This window comes from Mastigoproctus giganteus, chromosome 6 (genome assembly GCF_048544385.1).
Source record: "Mastigoproctus giganteus isolate SK-2022 chromosome 6, ASM4854438v1, whole genome shotgun sequence".
Taxonomy (NCBI): domain Eukaryota; kingdom Metazoa; phylum Arthropoda; class Arachnida; order Uropygi; family Thelyphonidae; genus Mastigoproctus; species Mastigoproctus giganteus.
The window spans coordinates 130122743-130136766 of NC_143580.1; the positions used below are offsets into that span (position 1 = coordinate 130122743).

The 14024-nt window shown below is 34.8% G+C and overlaps 1 protein-coding gene across 1 annotated transcript in view; it reads left to right on the forward strand.

The window, feature by feature from the left end:
* The window catches only part of LOC150084576 (uncharacterized), a 434502-nt gene extending 421317 nt beyond the window's left edge, over nt 1-13185 (forward strand). The window contains exon 9 of the mRNA XM_090376289.1: nt 12677-13185. Within this exon, the coding sequence (XP_090232415.1) occupies nt 12677-13041 (365 nt within the window). The 3' untranslated portion in view covers nt 13042-13185. The remainder of the gene's footprint in view (nt 1-12676) is intronic.
* The last annotated feature ends 839 nt before the right edge of the window (nt 13186-14024 follow it).

The window sequence follows — 14024 nt, forward strand, 5'->3', positions numbered from 1 at the left end:
CACCTGAACAGTCTTATCCTTAGAAATTTCTAAGTTATATATTTTTGCCCATTCCTCCAAAAAATTTAATGTCTCCTCAGCTTTTTTCTCAATCTGAGATCTAGCATTTCCTTGTATAACCAATGCTAAATCATCAGCATATGCTATAATTTCTGCTTCAGGTATAGAGAGAGAGAGAGAGAGAGATTTAAAAACTCATTGAATACGATATTCCTTGTGGACATCCACAATATATTTTCTTAGTTATATTAGCATATTTAGTTTTAATCACTACTTCTCTATCAGAGAAATATTTCTTATATACACTAAACAACTTATTTCAACATCCAGTTCTTTAATTCTGGCAAGAATACCTTCCCACCATAACTGATCAAATGCTGCTTTAAAATCTACAAATATCTCAAGAGCATATTTACAACTACTCCGCTTCACTGTCTGAACCAAACTTATATATCGCATCCTCAATTGAATAGCCTTGTTTAAACCATTATTGATTTACTGAGGACATCTGTTTGATTTCATACATCATTAATCAGTTTACACATAACCATTTCATATTCATATATACCTTTCCTAAGACTGGGAGCAGAGCAATTGGCTGATATGCTCCATTTTCATTTAACATTCGATCTAAACTTTTAACAATCAATTTAATTTGTGCTTCTTTCCAGCACAATGGGAAAGTACCCTCCTCCATACATTTATTGTACAATTCTACATACAGTTCAGATTTTAACTGAAAAGAATTTTTCATAACAATAACTTCCACTTTGTCAAGGCTGAGCTACTTACCCTCCTTCACACAGTCCATGGCCTCTTTTACCTCGTTTAAGGTAAGTTTTTCCTCCAGCTCTTCTGAATCATACTGGACATTCTCCATACCATCTGCATCTGTTGTTCTGTACATAGATCTATTCTAATCGGAAAGGGATCATCAAAGATTTTACTCACAGACTGTTCAAGGAAGTGTCTGCCTAATACCAGCACCAATAGTGCAAGTTATATCTGTTAAACTATGCTAATTAGTTATAATTTTTAAAAAAATTAGTTCCGTGGATCTCAGGAACCTTGTTCCTTCACAGACTTCTTCCACGTGTTAATCTTAGTTCTACTGACTGCTCTATCATAGATAGCTTTTTTCTTTATGCAGCTGTCTTTATACACAGATAGTAGATCTAAATTTCCATACCTTCTCTGACGCTGAAACTTTTTCCTTAATTTAAAAGTTTCTTTTCTTAACTGTGTAAGTTCTGCAGTCCACCAGAAAACTGGCTTGTTCACTAAACACTTTTTCTTCATACTTTTATCACAAGATTTTATAATTATTGTAGTCAATTCACTAGCATATTAATCTGCTGTCAGACTTTACCAGTTTACACTATTAACAGCATTTAAATACACAGTTCCAAACTTTATCCAATCGGCAATTTTTAGTTAAATATCTGTTAGTATCATATATTACTCTAATTTCATCTTTGGACACTATATTGAAGTAGATGCTGTTGTGGTCACTTGTATAATTTTCAATCACTCTCCAGTTCATAATTATATTCCTGATCGCCTGAGTTGCAACTGTAACATCTATGTAGGGCTGATTATATACCATCAAATAAGTAGGAGCATGATCTGCATTATTTATTACCTCCATTCTAGAAGCAGTGAGTAACTCTTCAAGCATCTTGTTGCCCAACAATGGGGATTTAGCATTAGAATCCATCGCCATCATTACTCCACAGGAGCCCAATGTCCTATAAACTTCTTCCAAATAATCCACATTAGGTTCTGCTTCCCGATGGCTGATAATAAATTGTTACGAAGTATGCTCTACCAAGGCCACCCATTATCTCACAACAAATCATTTTCCCCACATAAAGATACAACTTTAGTGGCGACTAACTCTTTATCTCTAATTATAATGGCAGTCATTTGTATTGCTCCTTCCGATATAATTTTATACCTCTGTGGATAACCACGTACCTGGCCTTGTGCCACATAAGGCTCTTGTAGGAGAGCAACAGCGATGTCATCCTGCTCCATTATATAACGTATTTGTGATGCTACTGCTTTTGCTTTATGAGTATTTAACTGCAAAATTTTAATTCTCCTATCCATAATTTACCTTCTTTTTATATGCCTACAGAGCCTTAGCATATTCTGCACATTTCTTATCGATGGCAACATGGGTAGCCTCAACATTCCTTTTCTTGCAGTTACAGCAAACTGGTTGCTTACTACACTCCTGGAAATCTTTAAAAGAGTGACCTTCTTTCAAACAATGTCCACACAGTATCTCCCTCTTACAGAACTTCGCAACCTGTCTGTACATTAGACATTTATAACACTGTGTAACTAGGAAGACTTCATTAAACTTACAGGAAGTCCATCAAGTCTTGTTTTATCACTAACAATTTTCCATAATTTTGGCGACAGCTGTAACAGCCAATTATTCATTAGAGGGACTTATTCCTATTCTTAGACAGTACCTCAGTAGCATCCAAGAACTTTTTCTTACTAATAGAAAAATCCTTAAAATTCTTTTCCCATATCTGCTTAAGCAATTCCTCCTTCTCTATATCCTGTTCGTCATCAAAGAGTACTAATTTAGGATTTCCAGTTCCAGGTATGGTGTATTTCAGACTTATGTCTTGTATCCTAGTTATGTTATTGTTGTTTGTTATTTGGTTTTTAAGAGCATTAGCAACTAAGGCCATATTGATCCGGGATATGCGGTGGTCATTTCCTGACCTTTCCGCATCCTCCGTATTTGGTGGTGACGAGCTCAAACCCCGGTCTAATCCAGAAGCGTGTACTACGCACTGCTGCTCCTGCCCACCTGGCTACGGAGGTGCCTCTTGTATCCTAAAACAAGCCTTCAACTTGGCAATTTCGTTGTCAGTCTCCACCTCTACAATGTCCTTGTCAGTCTCTGCCTCCTCCTCCTCTATCTCTTTATGGGTCTTATATTTCTTACTTTTACAGTAGAAAGCATAATTTCTTTTAAATTCACTTCTTTTAAAATATCAGCTTTGATTATCATCACTGTTGGGCACTTTCTACAGTTTTTATATTCTTCTTAACCACTGTTGCATAGCTCTTGGAACTATGGTTTTCATCTTTTCTTTGCAATCTGTCCTTTAGTAAAATGTTTTCCATATGAACATCATATAACCCCCAGGGGCTCATATCTGGTGAGTATGGGCTTGGCACACCCAGTTTCCTGAGCTGGATATCATCATACTTCTCTTTCTTGGTGATTCCCTTCTACCTCTCTCTTTGGGTAATTCAGAATTTTTTTTTTTTTTTTTTTTTGTGCCTGGAGCAGCATAAGCCTCAGGCTTCCTTGCATCATATGACTACTACTAATAATAATATGTTTTTTTCCCCCAATCGGTCCCACAAATTTTGTACTATTCTTATCGCAGCCACTGGTACTTTACTATTAACATCCCACAAGAATCCTTTTAACCTCTTCTGCAACTCCTGTATATGTTGAAAGCCTTCATATTCACTTTTCTCAACAACATTGCCGTCTTTTCGCTTCCTCTTTCTGTTCCTTTTGATCTTGCTTTCTTTTTCTGTGACCCTTTCTGCTGTGTCTCTTACAAAGGACCATAGAGCAACAATGACCTGCTTTTAACAGTTGTTCTAGGAATACTTTTGTCTGAAAACACCTCCATTTCTGTCAGTCCCTGGAGCTGCAACAATATCTGCTTATCTATCTCCCCACAGTCATCTTCAGTAACTTCGCCAGTAGTAGCAGACAGCAGCTCTTCTTCATTTATTTCTACCTCACTAGAGGAAGACTTTGTTAGTTATGTATAACATAAAAATCAAATATTTACAACTAAAAACTAAAATGTCAAACACAACAAGTGGTTAACTATTTACAAAATATACAAATCAATGTGGGGGAACAAGGTGCCTTTGATTGCTCCAAACCCTAACTTAAATGGAATCTTAAAACTCCAAAATAAAATAACTAACAAAATCTATCACTGGTTAATAAAAACTTTTGTCACCAAAGTTAAACAGGCTGGTGGTCCCAGGGACTACAGCCATGAGGGCACAAAATTTCTAGGATTAACATTTAACCTCAGCTCGACGTTCGGCCCGTTTAGCCAAGCAAGGATCCCCTGTTTGCCCGCCCTAGACTGCATGGAAGTAGGGCTATTTACATGCAATGTAACTCAGTACAAGAAGAAATATATAAATACAGCCCAGATAAGCAGCAATCATGCTAAGCTTACTTATTGTACACACGGTAATGCCCTAAGATAGCCCCTAGGGCAGATGTAGAGTAAGCTTTAGAAAACTTATTAATTAGATTAGAGAAAACAATATTGATCCACATGCAGTAGGCTTTCACAGGAGCATTGTTTTTATAAGCCAAGGAAACACCATATCTTAAAAGGTCCTTATAGAAATGTTTTTAGAGAGCAGTAAAATTGACTTTAGGGGTTAACCTTAATTTAAATCCAAAGGAAAGAATTTCCTGAAGTTCAGGATGAGCTACATTATCCGGATAATCAGAAATAATGCGACCAAAATTTGGGATCAATGAAAGATTTAAAATTTTATTTGTATATGCAATTTTCTAAATCAAAGGAATTAGCAGTAATTAGTTACAATTGTTTTGTAATTAAAAGCAGATAAGCCAAAGGGTTTAGAATATTTGTATTTAACTTTGATATGAGTATTCTGGCAATCTGTGAGAAGAAAAGTATTATGTGAATTTAAAAAAAAAAAAAAAAAAACATATATATATATATATATATATATATATATCCAAAGTATGTAAAATGCATAATCAATAAACTAAATATAATAAATATACCAAATTTAATTTAATAAATAAATAAATAAACCAACACAGATCCGATTAATGCCATCTTATATGATTTAACATTACATCCGTCTGTATATTATTTTATTATTTAAGATGTTAGTTTTAGTGGTAGAGTCTATTGGTGTATTTATAATCAAAATTTAGCAGGTTAGAGTGTATACCGAGAAACCAACCAGTAATATAACGGCCCAAGAAACATAAGAACCTATGTACGCACCTACGGCAACCTGGAAAAAATATATATATGCAATATAACATAAGGCAAAACCTTACATATCAAAATTACATTATAAAATAAAATTATGTTAATTATAGGTGTATAGATACATTGAAAGGGACTTTTTCGAGGGCTAACCCTCTCAATGTATCAACCATAATTAACAGGCTATCCGTTTCTGTAGTCATCGTCCAGCTTAACAGTGTCCAGAATAAAGCTATGTGGTATGAGATAGCAATACCAAATGAAGCTAATGTAGTATTAGATCACAAAACCAAAATATATTACGGTTAACTAAAATTAATATATCCCAATTTAGTAGTTAGCCGGCTAGATGACTGTTAGCCCGACGGATAGCTAATTTACAAAAAGATAATAATACGTAGCTAATGTAGAAAGAGATCCATCCTTTGTTAAACATATACATATGTGGTATATTATATATCGTATAGGTAGCATAAGTATTAGTAGCATATGCTAAAAGTAACACCAAGCAATAGTAGCATAAGCTAAAGAAGGCGAACGGATGTAGAGTAAAGTATAGATATAATACCTCAATCCCCCTCGAATTACTCTAATAGTTCATGAGGTATGAAAAGTAGAATTATTACAATAAAAGGTAAAAAGAATAGAAAAGGTGAAGCATAATTTTACTTTGGATAAAACCGGGAGCGTAACTTCCCGTCCCTTATAGTAAGGGATCCTGGTTATTAGATATAACAATGAGTCAATAAGTATAAGATAAATTTATATATATATATAAAATGCTTACCACTGCAAAGAAAATATAAGAAAGACAGAATAAGTCCGCACGTGTAGAATATATGCGTACCTAACCAATCTAAGCTCCCCTGGTAACTGTAGTTAATATCACTAAATAGCCAAATTAATTCTAAAATCTATAGCGGCCTCTGCAATTTTGTATATAAATATGGAACTAGCATATGGTAATGTTAACAAATAGATAGTTCTGGGAGACATCGTAGAGGATAATAGAATTGGTTCCTACCCATAGAGTAAATATAGATACGACTTTTTCAATGAGTGTAAGCTATATATAGCTTACTCCATGGGCAGTGCCTACTACGTACATATATACATGTCCAACAAAAGCTACCTATGCCAACAGTAACTTCAACGAAATACACCTACATATTCTATGCTGTATAAGTGCGGCTCAAGATTTTGTCCATAATAAGATGTGGGTTAAGGTTATTGTGCTTTTTGTTAATAGCTATCAAAATAGCTTTATGTAGGTATCGTGCAATAATATGGTGTGGGAATCCGTTTTTTGTTAACTTAGATCTGAAATCTATAAGCGTATCTATAATGTAATCTACCTTGTTACATATGCATGTTCTTCTGATACCTTGTGCGACTATTATATTTCTACGAATCCGTTTGGAGATGTTAGAGTTCCAATTGGTGAGGTCTATGGAATTAAATTGAAATTCTTTACGTTTGTCATACAGTTTGGTGTGTATAGTATTATTAACTATGTGTATGTCTAAGTCTAGGAAGGTAGCTGATTTAGAACTGTTTGTGTTAGTACGTTCTAATATTAATTCAGGCAGGTAGTGTTTAATAGCTTCTGTGAGGAAGTTAGGCATGTTAATAACAATCAAATCATCTATGTATCTGTATAGAATAATGTCCTGTTTAAAGCTATTTTCAAAATGGTGAAGGTATAAGTTGGCTATTATAGCAATGCCTATGTGTTGTCTATATATGTTGCTGCCATTAAATATGTAGTTGTTGAAAATACAAAGGTTAATAAGGTCGTCCCAGTAGTATTTCTGACATGGTAATATATTTTTATATTTGTTGTAATAATCTCTAAACACGGTTTTTAGGCTGTTATGAGGGATACTGGTAAACAAGTTATTAAAGTCGTACCTATTAATATGTTCTATAGTATTATTGTCTTTATTAGTATTTAGGTTATTTAATATCGGGCTATTATTGAGTATAATATTAGAATTAACTATATTGTCGAAAATAATTTTTAGTAGGTGAATGAGCTTATGATGCGGAATCTTGGCATAGCTGTCTCTACACGAAGTGATAAATCTAAAACCATTGGGTGTTTTATGAAATTTAGGTATGCAGTATATGTAAGGATACATCGTGTTATGGTTAGTTAACTTTAACTTTTTGTGCAGGGCCAGTATTTTCTTAGTAGTGGAGTTGAGTTTGTCGGTTACTAATTTGTATGTAGGACTATTGTTTAGTTCATTTAATAGTATAGTAGTGTAAAATTTTTTACATATTATGCTGTAATTATTAAAGGCTTTGTCAATAGTAGTAATAATAAACCTGTTTTTTATCTTTTTAAGATTCTGTTTAATATTGGCTAGATTGAAAACCTTAGTGGGTGGTAATTTGTTGTATACTAACCTTATCTGTTTTTCGATAGCCTAGTATGTAAGTGTAAGCCAAATGTGGAAAGCTTCTAAAGTATGCTGTGTTTGTATGATAGTTTTAGGCAGAACTGCATTAGATCTCAGTGTAGTTGTTTGATAATCGTTTTTGTATTGATATTAGTTTTTGGATGAAATTTAAAACCAAAAGAAAGGATTTTGCGCAGATCGAGGTAGTCTATGATACTCAGATCTCTGGTGATGATATGTTTATGGTGTTTGTCCACATAGTCCTAATATTGAGGTAGATGGCAATAGCATTCGGCCTCAATATCACTATTAATTAGGTTGCTAGCAGTTTTTTTGTAATTACAGACTGTAAGTCCAAATGGTTTATTATAGCTGAATCTGGTGTAGATGTGTGCATTTGTAATAGGCAATTCATGTTTGTATATATTGATAATCTTATCTAAGCATATATGATCCAATATAGTGTTGCTGAATTTAATATTAATGTATTCATTAGTAACCATAGTTTTATTATTTAACATAAATTTAAAAATATCCTTAAGTAGGTGGTTGAGGTGTATATTATTATGCTTATATGTAGAGTTGATTTTGGCGAGTGCTCTGAGTTTGCTATGCTTCAACCCGAAGGTAAAATCGTGAATCTGCTTGATATGTATAATAGGTTTATCCCAATTAATTAACATATCAGCAAAATCACATGTTATCTTACCTGTACGAGTTATTTTATTATTATTGGTTTTTATTACTCTGTTAGCTTTAGTTATAAGTCTTTTTACTATTTGAAAGAGTTTATATATGCAAGTATCATGTATATTGTTGTTTGTATAGCAATGTCCATTAAATTTATTATTGAGACCGTATGGATAAAGCGTTTTATATTTTAATATATTGATATTTTCTATTTCTAGCCTAGTACTGTGGTTGTTTTCTATAGCTAATATAGTGATAGTGGTATTATTAAAGCAGTGTACTTGAAAGTGCTGTAATTGAAAATGTAAATGTTTATGAAATTTTTAATGTGTGATCTATGTACATTTATTCTAATATGCAATTCCCCTCCTGTTTGTCCAATGTATTTAGCTTCACATTTATTGCAATTAATGAGGTAAACCACCCCACTGGTATGGCAAAATATTGGAGCGTCTAAGTTATTAGTGTGATGTTTACTGCTCATGGATGGACAGGTTAGACATAGTGGGTTATTGCAAATATTGAATTTTAAATGGCTGTTATTAAGCTTATTATAAGCGTCTGACGGTTGCTGGAGGATTTTTATATATATACATATATTTATATGTTGTTTTACTATCAGTATGAGTTATTACACAACTAAGAATAATAAGATACTATGTCGGTCGCATAGGATAAATTGTACCGCGGAATTCACTGGAGCTCAGGGTGATCCGAGTTGTTCTACTAGCCATACGGCATCCAATGCTGCTGTCCAGCAGGATGTACACTGTGCCAATGTTGTGGCCAATACGGATATATCTTACAATCCTATAGACGTTGCCATTACTACTCACGAAATTACTGAGCTGGATGCTTATAATAAGCTTAACAACAGCCATTTAAAATTTATTTATTATTATTTATTATTTTATTATTTATTTATTTTTTATTTCAAAGTTTGTGGCACACTTATGGGTCACTCCCTTTTAAAATAGTCATATGAAATCAGCATTATAAACTTCTGGAGGGCAGTATGTGAAAATCAGCACTTAGATTACAAAATAATAATAAAATAAAAAATATAAATATATGAAATCACTTGGCTTTATAACATTTTTTTATGACTGAGAAATTAAATAAATTTCACTGATTAAAATTAAAAACTATTTACATTATTCACTTAAATCCCCATTATTTGAATATGTACTCTGTGTGTGTTCATGTAGATAGATGTCTGTTAAAAAATATCTGGACTGCTACCATATAATGACAGTAGGTATACATACAGGGCAGGCAACCTTCCCCCCCTCCCCAAAAATAGTGTCCGTTTGAGGCAAAACACTAGCACTTCTAGAAAGCCAATTTCAAAATCAGTGAAAGCTGAAGCATTGTATTATTCTTTATTGTTGGTACATTATCAAATTTATTCTAGGAAACAAGAAAATGCTTTGTGGAGAACTGCATAAATCTGGTGGGGGGCTACTAGTCTTCAACAGTACTGTACTTCGCCAAGAAACTTTCTAGGTTGTGAAGCAATTAGTCTTTGGAGTTCCACATTTCCAGTTTTTTTTCTTAAGAATTTTCATGAAAAGTTTATTTTAGATAATTTCATACTAATGTTTGCAATGAATTCAAGGGCCTTGCCGATTGTGGATCGCTTTCGATAGACTCCTTACCATCTTTGAAACAACAGCCAGTTGAAAACTTGTGTATCATCAATTGCAAAGTCCCCTATTCTGTGTTAAGGTTAATTGTTTCATATGCAGTTTTTCAGTTTTAAAATTTAACACAAACGCATGTGCAGCACACTGAAATTTTTTGAAATACAAGATATTGTGGCACAAGTGATAGGGTGATACAAAATAGGGTGACACGAGTAATTACAGACCTGTTAGTTTGACTTCTGTTCCAGGGAAATCTGTAATCTCTGGTATAGAAGCCGCTTGAAAAGTTTGCTCAAGGTAGAAAGCAAAGCTATGGGTCTGTGCAATGTTGGATCCTTAATGGAGCACTGTTTAAAGAAGCACTGCAGGATCATCTAGACAAGACTGCAGTTATAGTTCAGACACAGCATGGATTTGTTAAGGGGAAGCCAAGCCGACTGGGCTAGCTGGGTGGGTAAAGTGCCTGCCTGGCAACCCAAAGATCGCGGGTTCGATTCCCGCCTCGGGCTTGGATCAAAGTACTGCAAAAACCTTGGGAGGTGCATTATGGCCACAGAAGTCTGTGCGCCAACAACTACCAAAAAAAAGGGGGAAGCCTTGTCTGACAAATTTCAATGGATACTATGACGTAGTCATAAAGGAACTGAATGCAAAAAAATAATAGGTGCCTCCGTAGCCAGGTGGGAAGGAGCAACAGTGCGTAGCACACGCTTCTTGATTAGACCAGGGTTCGAGGCCGTCACCACCAAATACGGAGAATGCGGAAAGGTCAAGGAATGACCACCGCATTTCCTGGCGCAATATGGCCTTAGTTGCTAATGCTCCAAAAAACCAAATAAAACAAACAAACAAGCAAAAAATAATTTTGATATCATATACTTGGATTTCAGGAAAGCGTTTAATACTGTTGCACATGGAAGTCTACTGTACAAATTGGAGCAGGGCATTAAAGGCAAGTTGCTACAATGGATAAAAGGATGGTTTAGTGGGAGAAGACAGACAGTGGAGACTGCTCTCTGTGGAATAAATGGATACTGCTCTACTTGAACTAATGTTATTAGGGTGTTGCACAGGGTTTGGTGTTTGGGTCCATTGTTGTTTTGTATATTTATCAATGATATTCATGAAGGTATATCAAGCTTAATGTCAAAGTTTGCAGATGATACAAAGGTTGGCAGGGTTGTTAATAACAGTAATGACAGTATGCTGCTGCAACAGGATCTGGAAAAGTTGGGCAGATTGGCTGAGAAGTGGCAACTAAAGTTTAACATTGACAAATGAAAAGTACTGCATATGGATAGCAGTAACCCCTGAGAAATGTACCAACTGGGTGGTGTTACACTCAGGGTAGTGGAGAATGAAAGAGACCTGAGGGTAATTATGCAGTCAGATATGAAGTTGTCTGAGCAGTGCAGACAGGCTGCCAGAGTAGGTCATGGAGTCTTGTCAATGATATACAGGAATAATGGAGGGATAAGTAGGTGATCATCCCCTTGTATAAGGTAATGGTCAGGCCACACCTTGAGTACTGCATACAGGTTTGGAAGCTTCATTTTAGGAAGGATGTAGAGTTTCTAGAACGAGTAAAGAGAAGGGTAGCAAGACTGTTGAGGGAAACAAAGGAGTGCTCTTACGAAGAATGGCTTAAGTTCTGCAAATTGCAGCTTCTGGAAACTAGGCGAGGCAATCTGACTGAGGTGTATAAGGCCTTGAATGGATTGAGCAGGCTCAATGCTGATGGGATTCTTCCTCTTGCTCAGATTACAAACATGAGGGGGGTAGATTCAAACTGAGGAAAGACAGTTGTAGAATAGATTTGCCTTTAGCTAGTGGATAGTTAATTGCTGGAACAAACTTCCATACATTGTTGTGGAAATTGATAGCTTAAATAAATTCATATGGAACGAATGGATCGGTGAAATGGGAATTTTTTTTTGGTTTGTTTTTTTTGGCTGATGCTGTATAAGCTTGCTTTCTTGCATCGTATGCCTCTACTAATGCTAATGCTAATATGAAACACACACATTATCAGCTGCCATTAATAGTTGCTATAAACAAGTGAAGAACTTATTGCATGCAGGTAAGGTTGAGATATGGCCAACAGGCTGTGCTTTGTTGCAGTTTGTTGGGTTGTCCCAAACTTGAACAACTATAAGCCGGATACTCTTTGAACAGATGTCATATGCTGTGCATTATGTAGTGCGTGTGTGTTGCAGTAGTGTTTTACAGTACCACATTACTTATCTGGTTCTTTCTAGTCCAAGGCTGTTTCTTATATGCTAGAGAAAATGTTTTTAATATCCCAGAGAGGATGTTTATATCATTGTTTGTATGACTCCATTACTTGTTGATACATGAGACTAACTACTTATAAATAAAATAAATTTTCTGTTTATACTCTGGCACGACAACCAAGTCAGTAGAGTTTTACAATAAATCGTCAATACAAACATTTATCGTATTTAGTAGTCACGGACTTGAACCCCGGTCCGCTCAAAGAACGCGTGCTATGTACTCTCTCTGCTGACCACTCGGCTACGTCAGGCCTCCGTCACACATACACTAACAGTCTTAACAGTGCCTGGTCAAACCATCCAAAAATATAATGATAGGTTTGCATGAGCGTATTATAATTACACAATTTTATTGTTTGTTATAATTATACATTTTTATTATTAATAATGAAAGACAATCATGGCCAGTTTTGCACTATTACTCCTACTAAAAAATCCAGATATTTTAACCCATTTCTTTGATTATATTGCATAATTGCAATTGATTGTATTATGTAAAAGTGAGACAGAGATTTTCAGGATAAGTTAATTAATTGTATATGTTTATATAAACTGGAAACTCATACTGTTTTTTTTTTATTATTACTCTTTAGGTGCCTACACAAATCACCTCTTCTTGTTGCGATTGGATTTAACTTCATTTGACCAAATTCCTGAATCTTTTAGTAATATCATAGAAGTTGAGTTTACAATGCCAGCTACTACTGTGTCACATACTACTGTTCGTTCCATTTCTGTTACTAATTCCGCTCCACCTGAGAAATATGTACGCTATGTCTCTAAGCATGAGTATAGAGTGGAACTTGAATTTGGTTCAGCCCCTTCTGAGTGTGGATACATAGCTGCAACAACTGGTGCAACACCAACACCACTTACCTCCTCACCAAAAATTTTATCTAGTGAAGTTGACGAAGGTAGTGGTGATGAAGAAGAAGATGATGATGATGATAGTGATTGACTATTTCTTCCTGCAGATTGTGACTTAAACTTATCAATGCTGAGAAAAGTGGTTTTTGAAAGAATTATATTTGTGATACATTACAGAATTAGTGCTGCACAGGTAAATGCTTTCATTGGTATTAACTGAAAGCACTAATATATACACATATACACACAAAAGATTGTGTGTATATCAAACACAGCCAAATAATCGCTCATCAGCATTCAGGCTCTGCTTTTTCAGTCATTGTGGATAATCATCGTATCTAACTAATTACTGGAAGATAATGCTTATGTGATTGTTATTGTTGAGTATAAAAGTTTCCCAGAAAGAAGAACATAATATCTGTTTCTGATAGTTTGGAGTGATGAGGTGAAAATCGTTCATAGATTCTAGCAGTAGAAATTTGCCTTTGATTCAAAATGAAATATGGGGGGGAAGGGGACACACACACACACACACACACACACACACACACACACACACACACACACACACACACACACACACACACACACACACACACACACACACACACACACACAATGATTTCTTAAAATAAGGGGGAAAAAATCTAAACATATTCCAGTATATTGTTACTGTTATGTGGTATGCGTGTACATTTATGAACACAGTTTGCTGTGCAGTATTAAATGATGATGAAGATTTCATTTAACAAGTTTAAACATAAAAGAGGGGAAAGCATTTTCTGGGTTCTTTGTGTTGCCTTAAATATCATCTGCAAAATACAAGGAAAACAGCAGAATTAATTAAATGTTCTAGTCATAGAATTATTGTCTTTTCACTAATAGTGTGTAAGTGTAAACAAAGTTGCGTTGTTTCCTATAATTCTAGTCGATCATTATGAAACACTCGTAGACACACATATCTGTGGAACATAAAATTGAATTTAAATAATTTGTGTAAGTTGTGTTATATAAACTGAAAAATATAATTCATTGTATTTTGCCTTGCAGTGTGTGTGTGTTTTTTTTTTTTTT